Source organism: Trichoderma aggressivum (genome assembly GCF_033847375.1).
Source record: "Trichoderma aggressivum f. europaeum strain CBS 100526 chromosome Unknown scaffold_038, whole genome shotgun sequence".
NCBI classification, from domain to species: Eukaryota; Fungi; Ascomycota; class Sordariomycetes; order Hypocreales; family Hypocreaceae; genus Trichoderma; species Trichoderma aggressivum.
In genome coordinates, this window is record NW_026946404.1 from 96300 (window position 1) to 109852 (window position 13553).

The 13553-nt window shown below is 48.7% G+C and overlaps 3 protein-coding genes across 3 annotated transcripts; all 3 read left to right on the plus strand.

Moving 5' to 3' along the window:
- Positions 1-805: 805 nt before the first annotated feature.
- On the plus strand, positions 806-2472 carry Triagg1_8077 (uncharacterized protein; the record flags this gene model as incomplete). Its single annotated transcript, XM_062902883.1, has 6 exons — positions 806-972; positions 1050-1195; positions 1256-1312; positions 1375-1770; positions 1832-2098; positions 2153-2472. 6 exons carry the CDS (start codon positions 806-808, stop codon positions 2470-2472), a joined length of 1353 nt encoding a protein of 450 aa, XP_062752922.1.
- A 3111-nt stretch (positions 2473-5583) lies between these two features.
- On the plus strand, positions 5584-7491 carry Triagg1_8078 (uncharacterized protein; the record flags this gene model as incomplete). Its single annotated transcript, XM_062902885.1, has 3 exons — positions 5584-6089; positions 6144-6831; positions 6901-7491. 3 exons carry the CDS (start codon positions 5584-5586, stop codon positions 7489-7491), a joined length of 1785 nt encoding a protein of 594 aa, XP_062752923.1.
- Positions 7492-9390: 1899 nt separating this feature from the next.
- Triagg1_8079 (uncharacterized protein) lies at positions 9391-13400 on the plus strand (the record flags this gene model as incomplete). Its single annotated transcript, XM_062902886.1, has 10 exons — positions 9391-9538; positions 9642-9775; positions 9841-9953; positions 10007-10223; positions 10279-10434; positions 10492-10787; positions 10853-11113; positions 11872-12508; positions 12591-12984; positions 13042-13400. 10 exons carry the CDS (start codon positions 9391-9393, stop codon positions 13398-13400), a joined length of 2715 nt encoding a protein of 904 aa, XP_062752924.1.
- Positions 13401-13553: the final 153 nt, after the last annotated feature.

The window sequence follows — 13553 nt, forward strand, 5'->3', positions numbered from 1 at the left end:
TTTCCATGCTCAGCTCCGACTTGAAAGACATCAGCAACATTGCCACAAAGAGGGCACCAGTAAAAGCTCTGCATCATACTGTATAGTAGTACCAGACAAAGGAGAATTGCGTAACAGGAAGAAAATAACACGGGAGAGAAATCAGCGGAAAGAGACTGATTGGCTTGGCTGACGCTATAAAACAGGCGACAACGGCACGGAAGCGACACAGAAGCGGCACAGGAAGCACAGAAAACATGAGCAGCAAACACTATTGGCTCTTTCTACCAAAGCTGAAATGCATGTCTTGAATCCCCTCGTCATCAACGAGGCTCAGGAGTTGAGCTGCATGAAGTCCCGAACGCGATGCCGCCAGCCACTTACAGGTGAAGGCTGAAGGCTAGACCCTGTTCAGGATCGGGATGGAATACCTGCATACGGTGGGAACGGCCTGGAGCGCAATGGCCGTGGCTAGGTTCTGATTTAGCCTAGAGTGGAAGGGTATCAATTGCGTGTGGAGGAATGAGGAGGTCGGTCAATCACATGTGAGAATTGACTCTATCATGGTTGCCAAGATACATGTGAGAATCCAATCACGAGCATGACATGTCTCATTCCGCATCATTATTTGTGGCGCGGTCGTCTATACGACTCAATTCGGTATTATGTCAAACTTACGTTCTAAACATCTCTTTTGGCGTTACATTACGGTTGTACGACTGCTGGATATAAATTCCTTCTGAAGTACACCTATTTGAGCATGCAATTCAATCACATGCAGGATAACGACACAAACAGAAAACACTCGCTTCAAAGTCCCCTCAACATGTCAGACGAAATCTACGATGTTGTCGTCATTGGCGGCGGTCCAATCGGATTGGCAGCTGCCTATGAAGCAGCCAAGGAGGGTGCCAAAGTCGTTGTTCTTGAGCAAAACAATTTCTTCAACCACGCCGGGAGCTCTAATGATTTGGCTCGGATGTTTCGAACAATGTGAGTCATTTTGTGTCTTTTCCTCTTCTTCTCGTTTTGACTCTTAGTACACAAGACACAGCTAACCATCCAATTAGGTATACGGAGGATTACATGGCCGATCTTGCCAAGGAAGCCATGGCCCTCTGGGATGACCTTGAGAGGGATTCTGGTACTCCGCTGCGATGGATGAGCGGCCTCCTCAACTTTGGCGACAAGGACTATGGCGGGGATACACCTGAAGGTATGAGATCCCTCCAAATCGATGGTTATTGTTAACCCTCCTATCTCACAATTTGAACAGGAACCTTGTTGGGGCCAATTCCCAATCTGGACCGCCTGGGGATGACTTATCAAGAGTGTAAGTTCTGGCATCTATGCGAACGACTGTATGCTCTCATGTGCTAATCCGTCATCTCATAGTATCTGCCGAGGAGATCGAGGCACGTTATCCATTCAAAAACCTCGACTCCAAGTGGATAGGTCTCTTCGCGCCAGACAACGGCGTCATAAATGTCCAGCTTCTTTTGAGGACGCTGTATAAGTTAGCACTGGACTATGGCGCCACCGCGAGGCAGCATACACAAGTCCGGGTTGTTAAGCCTTCTAATCATACTCATTACGCCTGGGATATTCACACTATTCGTCATGAGACAGAGCCCGCCGTCTTCAAGGCGAAGAAGATCATTATCACCTCTGGTGCCTACGTGAACCATGTTCTTCGACCGAGCTTCGACATCTCTCTCGACCTTGACATCTGGGAAATGGTGTTCTCCTACTTTGACTGCAATGCAGGACCCAAAGGAACCATATTCCCCAGTACGTGGCTTGATCCATTTCTCTCGTGGGTTAGAGGTGCATGAGTTAACTCTATCAATAGGCATGTGGTTCCAGTTTGCACCCGATAAGGACGGCAGATCACAGCTCTTCTATGGCTTTCCATCACTTCCATGGGGTCCTCCGAATCTTGCTCGTATTGCCGTGGATGCGGCCACCCGGCGGATTAAGGACCCCAACGAGAGACTTACAAGCACTATTAACCCGGAGGATATTGCCGACACGCAAGAGTTTGTGCGCAATCACCTTGTCAACGTAGACGCTACCATTCCTGCGTTGACATCGAGTTGCTTGCAAACCAATGTATTTGGTGCGTATATTCGTATGGATGAATCGTAACGAGCCTTGCTAATTTGGTCTGTAGACAACATGTTTGTTCTTGATTTTGTTCCTGAAAAGTATCTCAACGGCGGAGCCAAAGACAGTGTAGTCGTCTTCACAGCCGGATGGGCCATGAAGTTCGTGCCCATGCTGGGAAAGGCACTCGCTGACATGGCACTCAAGGGAAGCTCTCCATTTGCGCGTAAAGAATTTGCCATCACCCGCACAGATCCGGCGACCGGGAAGGGTATCATTATAGAAGGTGGATCAGAGAACCGATCGAGTGGGAGAAGCGCTTTTACCTCTACTCACCAAGCATCTGGTTCTTCGTTTGCCGGCCTACATAACACTGCTCGACAATAGAAGAAAGTGAATGGGAGGTAAGAAGGCATGATGTTGTATCTGTGGAAATAGCCTGTAGGTATTTTCAGCTGGCCTATAGTCAAAAAGAATTGATGAGATACATGAGTCCTCAATACGGAGACCAATCTGAGTCTGCCTTATTGTTGAGCGTAGCTTCCTCTGTCATCTGACTTGCAAGGATAACGGCCCAGATTTCGACAAGGATTTGCCATGTCATCCCACGTGGAGTGTTTGAGTCGATGTGACTTAGCATGATACTCCATGGTGCTAAATAACGCACCAGCGCCCTTTTGGAAATGTCTTCGCAAGAGCATACGAGTACACGGCCGGATCGCTGAGTGGGCTAAACAGCTGCTGCTCGGACACTCGCGGTTCAAGTTGAGATGTGACTTTCAGCTATTAACTTGGCCATGACTGGGTAGTATTCTCTCTTCCAATGTCAAAAAATGTGCAGCTAGGGCCACGGGAGACTACATGGGTGACTGAAATGGCTCCGGCTGCCTCGTACCCGGGACGAGGTTTATGCTCTTAGACGAAGATAAAGGTACATAAAAACCCAGATAGTGCTTGTAAACTTCCAAACTACATGTACCATTCCAGAAGCGGAGAGCTTCTGAATGTTTGACTGGCTGCTTCGGGGTTTTAATCCCAAGAGAGATTAGACTGGCCTTGAAGCTGTCAAGGCTTGTCAAATGCAGTAACCATGTATGGCGGCATAACTAATGGTAGGCCGTTGACTAACATTCTCCACTGGTGTGATTTAATGTCTCTGTATACTCGTAGACCATTGCTCCTCGGCCCATCGGATACCTGTTTTGGTATCATCGTCGGCACTGACCCCTATAGCTACAGCAGCCTCTAACTTAAGACACCCTTAGCCCCGGAGTTTGAGTTACGAGTCCGTGGGAAAGGGCCATGCGTAGCTGATTAATATTTGATAATGGAAAAGGAAGCTGACCATCTAGTCGGTTCTATACCCCACGGATGAGGCTCTCGAGAGGGGGGCGAAAGATGAAGACGTGTCAAGGTTTTACCTGGAGAAGTTGGCTGTTGGGCCTACCATTGGGGATAGACATTGCTAATGGAAACTGAATCTGGGTCAACTAAAAGCAGGGTAAAATTGAAACAGAACCTCTTTGACATCTAGTTGCAGGATCTAGGACTCGCTGAAGTCTGGGGTGAAGGGATGGACTCTGGGGAAATGGACCGAGTATAGATCTGACAGAGGATAATCCAGCTTTAGCATCAATAATCAGTTGACGCCTATTACCATAAGTTTAGGATACCAAATCATGGACAGTTGTTGGTAAAACAAGTAGTTGTGACTCATATATAGATAGCTGGCTGATTTTTCAAGACGGGACAGAACGCACATGTAAGATCACCTAATGCCCGGAAAACATCTGCTATATCGTATTCGTCATGAGGTAGATGGCCTACTTCAAATACAGCTCTTGTTGCTCAAGATGACTGTCTCCCAATAACTTCCGAATCGGAGAGTAGCATCTTCCGGAACTCATGGAACGCCGGGAGTGGGCCGGGAGGCGGATCTCGGCCTTAGCCCGGCCTGTTTTAGTTCCAGACTTGGCGATATAAGCCGTCCCTCGAATCGAGACGGCATTTCCGAGCCGAGAGGCTATGCTGTCAAGCCGGAGCGCCAACTACATTGAGCTTAGTGATGATACCTCGGCCCGGCACTGAAGTTTGGGTTCGACGATTTGTCAAGATATATGAGGTGAAGTAATGCCTTTACAGGTATCTATTATCGATTCAGTATATGTGATGGCTTCCACGAGATGCTCTGCCGTAGCTGGACATGTGTAGTTTTGACTCGTCTTGGGCTGTATATGATCACATCTGCATTCTTGCACTTTGGCAGTAGCCCACTAGTCTACCGGCAGATAACATAGTCGATATATCTAGATGCCAAGACAGGATCTGCCTTGGTATTGCGGGAGGCGCTGCAATCGTCCAAGCCAAGCCGTTGTCCTCACCCAGACTCTTCCAAACAAAAAACGTGCTCTCTCGCCTTCTCCCGACGCACTAGAAGACGAAACGAGTTCGAGTTTACTCCACTCGGGGCATTTTCCACATGTCGTCATTGCGTGGCGTGTTGCTAAACTCTCCACCACGGCATGTTCGGAAGACGCGCGCAGAGGATAAATTTTCCGATGCAGAGTGGCAGCCTGGACTCTGACAAGGAATCGGCCTTTATCCTTTGCTTTCTGTTTCCTAAAAAAGGATCAAGGGAAACTAAGTTGTAGCTGTTTAAACCAGGAACCCGAAAGTATGGGATTCAGAGAGTTGTTGCATAAGACTTGCAAGTTCTCATATGCCAAATCGAGGCATTCCATAAGTTCAGCCCGGATATGGGTCCCGAGACTCCTCTCCACAGAAGCAACTTTGACACAACTAGTCATGCCAAATCGAACGAGGCTAAAGCTCTTTGAAAGAAAATATTTTACGTAGCTGATATAGAATTTGGCCACAACTTCGCCGAGGTCGGCTGGCACATTGGCTCCCCAGACACACTGGATTTACGCCCAACCCTCGGCGCGGCATGCAACATCTGGCACTTTTGTCCTTGACTTGATGAAAGCAGTCGAGTTGCAACCGCTTGAGTGGGCCGGAAAAAAAAGTTCCAACCTTCGGACAAAAGTCGTTGTAGTCAACCACACGGAGCGATCGGCATCTCCTTGGTCTAACCAGTAGTACTTAGTGAGGTTGGTATTCGTATTTGCTCACCACCAGTTGTGTCCATATCGCGGGCAGCCATCTGCGGGATTGCCTACGGGAAATGGTTTGTTGACATGGCCATTGCCACGGGGTTCCAGAAGATGGAGTCTGGCGTGGTGAAGTAGTCTCAAATGTGGCGACTGATAAGGAGCAGCGAAGCTTCTCATGTCGTGCTATCCAAATATACTTATATATCCCCAGAGTGTCTTTATTTCCCCAGAGAACCTCGATAGTTGTGCTCCGTCGTTTGCTGCAGGTTTTCAGCAACCCAATCGCTGTCTCGCCCATCGCTTTGCATTCTCAACAACCCTTCAAGCATCATCTCATTCACACGCAACACCAAAGCCTTACTTTCGATCCTTTCACATCGCCAACATGGTCTCTGAGAAAGAGGATTACTCCTCTGGACCTGACGATGCCTCTACCGGCCCCAATATCTTCCTCCCATCCGCCATCAGGCCTCAGCATCGCCCTCTTCATGATTCCAGCGTCACTCTCGAAGAGTACATGTACTATGCCGAGAAGACAAGAGCAGAGGAAGATGCCGTCGCAGCCACAAAGCCACCCACAACTTTCATGGAGCTGATCTTCCCATCAAAAGGAACAGCGAGAAGGATAGAGGGATTCCAACCCAACGAGAAGGAAGCAAAAGAGAACCCGCCCGCTCACACTGACGCGGCGGCCTCTGGTAACAAACTGCTCATCACAGATCTGGAATGGACAAACGCGAGCCGGGCTCTGCGTTCCGCTAGTGCAGCTGCTTGCTTTTACTTGATCACGACCGACATCTTGGGTCCTTTTGGAGTTGGTTTCTCCATCGGTACTATGGGTTGGGGAGAAGGTATTGGACTATTCACCCTGTTCGGTATCTGCGCTGGATTGTAAGTTATTTGAGACTTGTTTCCGACTTCTTCTTATTTGCTAATATTCCCTAGTTCCGGCTACCTTCTCTGGAAAGTCTTCTTGGATGTCGACTCATACGAGTTTCCGGCCAAGAACTACGGCGATCTTGGATTCCGCATCTGGGGTCCTTGGCTTCGCTATACCATCAATTTCCTTCAGGCTCTGCAGCTCATGATTAGCGTTGGTATCCTCGTTATCAGCAATGGTCTTTCCATCTCGCAGGTGTCCAAATTCCGCCTTTGCTACATCGTATGCTGCCTGATCTGGGCGGTTGTGGGCTTCTTCCTGGGACAAATCCGGACGCTTAACAAGTTGGGCTTCTTGGCGAACTTTGCTGTCGTCCTCAACTTGATGATCATGTTCATCAGCATGGGTGTGATGGCCCATAGCGAGCCCAACTATGGTGCTGCTCAGGCTGGTTCTGCTGGAGCTGCTTTGGGTGGCGCATCAGTTACGCCATTTGCCAACGGAACTTATCCTCCTATCGAGAGACATGGTGGCGTTCCTCCTTCGACCAACGGCTTCACCGGCTCTATCAACGGTCTCATGAACGGTGTCTATGCGTACGGAGGTGCGCAGCTGTTTGTCGAGTTCATGGCCGAGCTTCAGCGACCCCGAGATTTCCTCAAGGCCATGTGGGGTGCTCAGTTCTTCATCTACGCCTGCTACATGTCCTATGGATCGTTTGTTTACTTCTACCAGGGACAATATGCCAACCAGGTAAGTTCATTAGACGCGCACTGAGTCACACATGTTCAAGTCGCATGTACTAACAACTGTCAACAACAGCTCGCCTACCAGGGACTGTCGCCTTATGCCTGGCAGACTGTCTGCAACATGCTTGCTGTCCTCAGTGGAATCATTGCTGCAACTCTATACGGCAACATCGGAATCAAGGTCATCTACAACAACGTGTTCATGGAGGTGTTTAGAGCTCCACCTCTCACCACTACCGGTGGCAAGATCCTCTGGGCCGTCACGGTCCCGATTTACTGGAGCATCGCCTTCATCATTGCTGCTTCTATCCCCGACTTTTTCGGCCTGACTAGCGTTATCGCTGCAATTTGCCTGGTGCAATTCACGTACACGTTCCCTGCATTTATCGGCCTCGGACTCTTTGTTCAGAAGAACGCGATGCAAGGAGAGGAGGCTTTCAACCCGGTAACTGGCGCTGTTTACCGTCGGGACTCTGGAATCAAGCGATGGATCCGTGGTTTCTTTGCCAAGTTCTGGTATCTGAATGCTATGCTTCTGGTCTACACGCTTGGCTCCATGGCGCTGAGTGGACTAGGAGCATATGCTGCGATCAAGGGCTTGATGGACGCTTTCTCGTCGCCACAGATTAACGCATTTACATGCACATCTCCCCTACAGGGCTAAATGAATGAATGAATTAGTAAAACGAAAGCGCTGGAGATAGACGAGCAATTATTTAATAGATTATGAACCTAGAACCACAACTTCCTCTCGTCAGTTTATATGCTAAGCCATATCTTTCATGTTACAGACTTGAGACAGGATTGGAATGTCAGCGTATTCGGAGCTTTGTCAAATTTCTGCTGAATTGTCGTTGAGTCTTCTAACTAACCTTATGGCATTTTTGGGAACAATATTGATGGCTTTGGTCGAATAAGAATGAGGGTGCAGCAGGGACCTGATATGCGCATTACATACATACATATGGATCAGTCTGACGTCGATGTTAACAAATAACACGATACAACAAAAAATACTCAGTAAATTAGTGAGAGAATACTGTGAGTGCGGTATCATATTTACCTTTCTTTATGTAACCAGCAAGTTGGCCGCTCGTCAGCCACAATGCAAGGGAGCGTTAGCTTTCGGGCTTTTGTGGTTACACACACAAATTTGCACACTGATGGCCGTATCTTTATACGTTTATGCTCTTCTGTGTCTATATCTAGTTTGTTCATATGAGTTCTTTCCCCACAAGGCTCTCTCTCCATAACGTTGTACTGCTCCTCAAGTGAACACAGCGTGCTGTGGCTGCGGATCAGAAGTAGACGAGTCTTGAATGGTTTCACGACTCAGAGCGTGTAAGCACCAGCTCGTCAGTCAATCCAGCATGAGACAGACCTATCCATGATAAACCCAGAACAAAGTTTGCTAGGATGCAGTGACGTCTCAATCACACCGCATGCGCTCTAGGGCGATTGGCCAATTGCTCAAAGCCACGCAGTATTTGTGACTGCTGCTCCCATCATCTACGAGAGTTTGCCACTCAGTGACCTGTAGGTAATGGAAGCTATTCCTGGGCTAAACCTCACTCTGTATCTCCGAGCTCAGCCGCGGCTGAGACACCGCCAGTTTGCTGGTCGCTTATTGACAGGGACGCGACATGATCGCGCGTGATGTGGTGGCCGGTGCCATTACTGACTGCAAGTGTTAAGGCGTTGACTGCTGCCCAACTTCATTACCAGACCGGAGCGATATTCTTTCCTCAACACTTGGTTGGCTCCCTGTAAGGCTATTTCGGTTTGTCCCTTAATAGCGACCAGAGCGAAAGTGCAAATCCACTCATCATCATTCGAAACTGCTTGGGGTGCGCTGCTGTGAAATTGGGAGCGAACAAATATGGTCGTCAATACATTGTTCTCCTTGCCTCCGTAACATAGCTACACTTAGTTTACGCCTGGATCTCGACCCTCAGCAAACTACATTGGTTATTTACTGCAGAAAATAGTCCCCAAGCCCCAGCATTGACAGTTGTTCCGACGCAAGTGACGCTGAGCGAGATATGTACGAGCCTACCACGATTTTAGTGCCTTGACTGCGCAGGAGCTGAATGTTGATCTTAGTCCAGCCTGGTCCCTGAGGCGACATCCAGCGGTAATCAACTTTGAATCTAGCTAAGGGGCTCCCGCAGCTAACTGACTAGACCATCGTGCTTGTTCAAGTAGTCGGGAATATTCTCATACTATCGGGAGTTAGCGGGGATCTACGGCAGCTCCTAAGACTAAGATCCAATCAGGCACCTCTCTCTCCGGCAGTAAAATGATTCAAGCCTTGCGGCTGGAAATCTAGACCTAGATCTGCATTGTAAAGCGGTAGCCAAAGCCAGACTAACACATGTAATCTCCTTTGGTGGTTTGAGTCCGCTCTTTGTAGAAAACAAAGCAAGGTTTTGGCGTAGCAAAGGGACTGTCTTCTGTAGCTTACGGGGGTGACGGGGTAGTCAGAGATCTTAATAAGATCGGGGGATGCGGGTTGTGCAACCTGTTTCTTCCAGACTCTCTTGGCACACGGCAAAGTCTCAAGATGGCGTCACTCAAGGTTCTGTTTACCGTCCTCCTTCTCAATGCCCAGTCTGCGCTGGGCATTGACCGTGTGTGCCAGCATTTCCCGTATAATGAGCTGCTCCCTCTCAAACACTACCCGCCAGCGGAATTATACTGTTCTCGCCATTGTGAGTAAACTTCTGGGTAACGCCGAGCGCCTTGGCTAAACAAAACAAGATCCCTTGCCTGCTTCCACCGTCACTCGAACAGTGACGATACCGACAACTGCAGTTGTGACAATCTCCAAACCTGCCAAGACTCTAACGCTCACAACCGGCATCACCACATCGACTGTTTACACATCGACTGCGACAGCGTACGTCTACACGACTACAAAGACAGCCACGGTCACCATTGGAACTTTGGTAAATCATCTCGAGTATTGTATAATGCCCAATTTTGACTTACCAAATGATGTTTCCCTTTGTAGACGCAGACTGTCCACACCGGCACAGAGATTGATACCGTCTACACCCAGACAGATGTTGTCACCCAATACACTGCTACATCAACCGACTACCAAACCACTGGAACGGATACCGTGTAAGTTGTTAGCATGCTAAACAAGCTACGGGCAGATAGCTAACAGTGTGCAGCACCACAACCGTAGCTACAGTCCCCACAACGATCACAACCGCAACTATCACAGTCTTTGAGACCCAGAAAGCCACGACAATAGCCTCATCTGGAACTGTTACGGTCTACACCACTGTCGATACCGGCCTGCAAAAGCGCCATCACCACGATTCTCGTGATGATCTTCTGCCGAAGCTGGCAAGATGCCAGAATAAGATCTTGAAGACGGCTTGCTCGGTATGTGTTGTATTAGAGATTCCATGTCCGATGATTTGTTGCTGACGAAACAAAGTGTATCGAAGTTTCCGGACCGACGCGTACCGTCACACATACGACCAAGTGTACCCATACTTCGTTCAAGACTGTCGGCGGGGTGACCAAAACTGTGAATGTCGTCGGCACAACGACAACGAAAGAGGCGTCGACATCTACTATCAGCACCGCAACTGTCAGTTTTCTTTCCCCGAGATCACTAACGAGCTCTGTCCTGACTCTTTACATATAGACAATGACTGCATCTGTTGGTTATATCACCACCGTATTGGATACTGAAATAGATACCATCAGCACTGATTCGGTCTCGACTCTGTCGACAGTCTTTATCACCGAAGTCCCTACAGCCGCCACGACGACGGCTTCAGTTACTTCTTTCTCACCAGTCAACGTCGCATTTACCACAACCGTGCCTACAATATCCACTACGACGGTGATAGTACCGGCCGCCACTGCGACCATCTCGACTAATGTTGCGTATACCAAAGTATTCGGTCCTCAAGATGGTTGCGCCTATGTCTTGGAAGCGTGAGTAACGCCTGATCTGGAAATGTAAAACGTTGAAGGTCATGAGGCTAATCTGACAATTGCAGTGACTTCCTTGATCAATATTCGCAAAACATCCCTGCTGGTACACCGCATGCTGACAGGGTTGCCATCTGCGCTGCGTTCTGCGACACAACGCCTGGATGCAAAACATTTGGCATGAACTGGTTCCCGGCTTGCGGGGGCAACGGCGAGTCGGTGTATTGCATTGCTTCCCAGGATGCATGGGCGGGCTCAAGTACCATGGAGTGCGGCATTGGAACCGGATATAATGGATGTTCCATCTACCAGGACGGCACGGTATTTCAGTATGTGATTTCTTCGCCCCAGCATGATGATTGACAGCCTGACTAATTGGATCAACAGGAAAAACTAGGCTTTATTGAACAAAATAATATTTAGTTAAGACGTTGTCGAGACTCAAATCTTGGTAGCGTCAAGTCTGGGATATCCATTGCGCTAGATGGATTGTATGGCCCGCTTCAAAACTGCAAGGTAACGGTCTAGACTGCCCATTTATAGTTGCTCGCAAGAAAATAATTCTCAATGGTAATAATCATTCAACCTCAAGAACAAATTGAGCACTGTCAAGCACATTAGTATCATTAGTATCATTCCAGCCTTTCCCCTTTACTATAAACCCATCTAATGCAAGTTCCACACCATTTAACCTCACCTGACGCCCTAGGCCTATCATTGGACCTTCAGCCGCTGATCTCAAACATGGCACCACCCCTGACAGCCTTGCCATTGGCCTTCACAGCCGATCCTGAATCCTTCAGCATCCCATGCCCGCAAAATTATACGTATCATTGCCTTCAGGCAGACTAAGAAGCTAGTCAGCGGCACGATGTGACATGAGCCTCGCCAGCCTGTGAGACGGGCCCCCAATAGGCTGAATCTACCTGAAGGATTCTACCTAGTGACATAACCCACGATGCCGCGTCCGAAATTCTCCTCTCCGACTTTCTCTTGTCTTTATCTTTTCTTTCTTCCCCTCTTCTTTACCGGATGGTGGTGACGAGCTCTAGGAGCACCTTTCGATTCTCATGGTTTCACCCTACAGTGAGACCGCGGGGCCGGGGGTTCTGCCAGAAGTTGATGCGTCTCGATTAGAGAGCTCCAACACACTGGGTAACGCCGGGGCACCTGAAGTTTTCCGTGGATATGACGGGTTGGAAGTGGTTAATGGCGATCTGCTCAACGAAAGCAACAAAATAAAGGCCGAGAACGAAGCTGCATTAGCGACTGAACACAATACGCCACAGAAAAACGCGAGGAAAAGGCTAATATGGATCGCGGTCGGAGTTGGGGTTCTGGTAGTCGTGATAGTGGCAGCCGTGGTTGGCGGTGTTCTTGGATCGCGACATCATCATGACAACTCCTCGGCGTCCTCGAGTCCTTCCAGCGAGACATCGTCGGCTTCTCCGGCTCCCACCTCGTCACCGCCGCCCAGCGCCATTTACTCCAAATCAAGCTTATCGGTAACCGGTTGGTGGGAAACCACGTCGAGCTACAACATCCGCCTCGCCTACCAGGGAAACGATGGGTTATTACGCATGATAGGCTACAGCTCGGACGATGAAGAATGGTCAACGGTGTCAGCGTATCATGCCGACCCGGCACCAAAGATGGGCACTCCAATTGCGCTTTGCTGCTACAATGCCACGTTCTACAGTGGAGGTAAAGCGACCTCCTCCAATGTAAGACTTACTGCCCTCTCCATCGCTCTTTGAGCACTGTACCTACCTATATATATCTAACGCGCCAATCGACATGACGTAGAACTATACGCAAATCGATATATTCTACCAGGGAAAGCAAGACTATATCAACGAATGGATCATCCGAGAGCAAAAAGTCCCAGTGGTGACAACTACGGACACCACGGGCACCATCAACCCGAAGGCCTACAAAGCTGGCCCAAACACAAGGATTGCATCCTATTGGCCCAGCGTCATCTTTCAGAACGAAGTGAACCAACTAGAAGAAGCCTATTTTACGACACAGAGCGTCTGGAATCATCAACTATTGAATCTCTCAAGCACAAATCACTCGGCACTAGCAGAAGTCCCCTATTGGGGAGGGAGAACTGGCAGCGCCAATTTCATCTATCAACGAGATGACCAGAGGCTTTTTGCGGAACGGCGGGTCAATGCCAGCGTAGCAGCAGCTGCAGGTAAGACCTAATGGAAGAGATTCTGGCTGCTGCATCAATACTAACGTAGACTTGCAGATGCACCACCTGACACTATCCCTTCCCAGGCAAGCATTGGAGCCTTTGCCATTCCGAAGACTACAGTGCAAGATAGCCTCATGAATACTTATATTTTATGGCGAAACGATACTGGCGCTATCCAGATGACCAAGAATGATGACAACAACGGGTGGCAAACATCATCAACACCAGATGCCCTCGGAAGTCCCGACGAAGGAACAGATATCGCATGCCTTACTGCAACCAACTATGTTGTCACCCCTATACAGTCCAAGTTCGATATGGCTCGATGTTACTACTTGGTAAAAGGGAAAGTAAGAGAGGTGAAATACGATGGCTCGACGTGGTCTGTTGTTGGAGATGTGCCGCTGGATTAATTTTCATTTCTTCATTTCTCCTTTTCTACTAGCGGGGTCAATTATGTTTTACTATACGGGTTATATGTCGTTGGGATGCTATAAACTTAGAATATTACGATTGACAAAAAAACTTGTAAAGATCATTGTTAAAAAGCTTCTACTTCTCTCGAT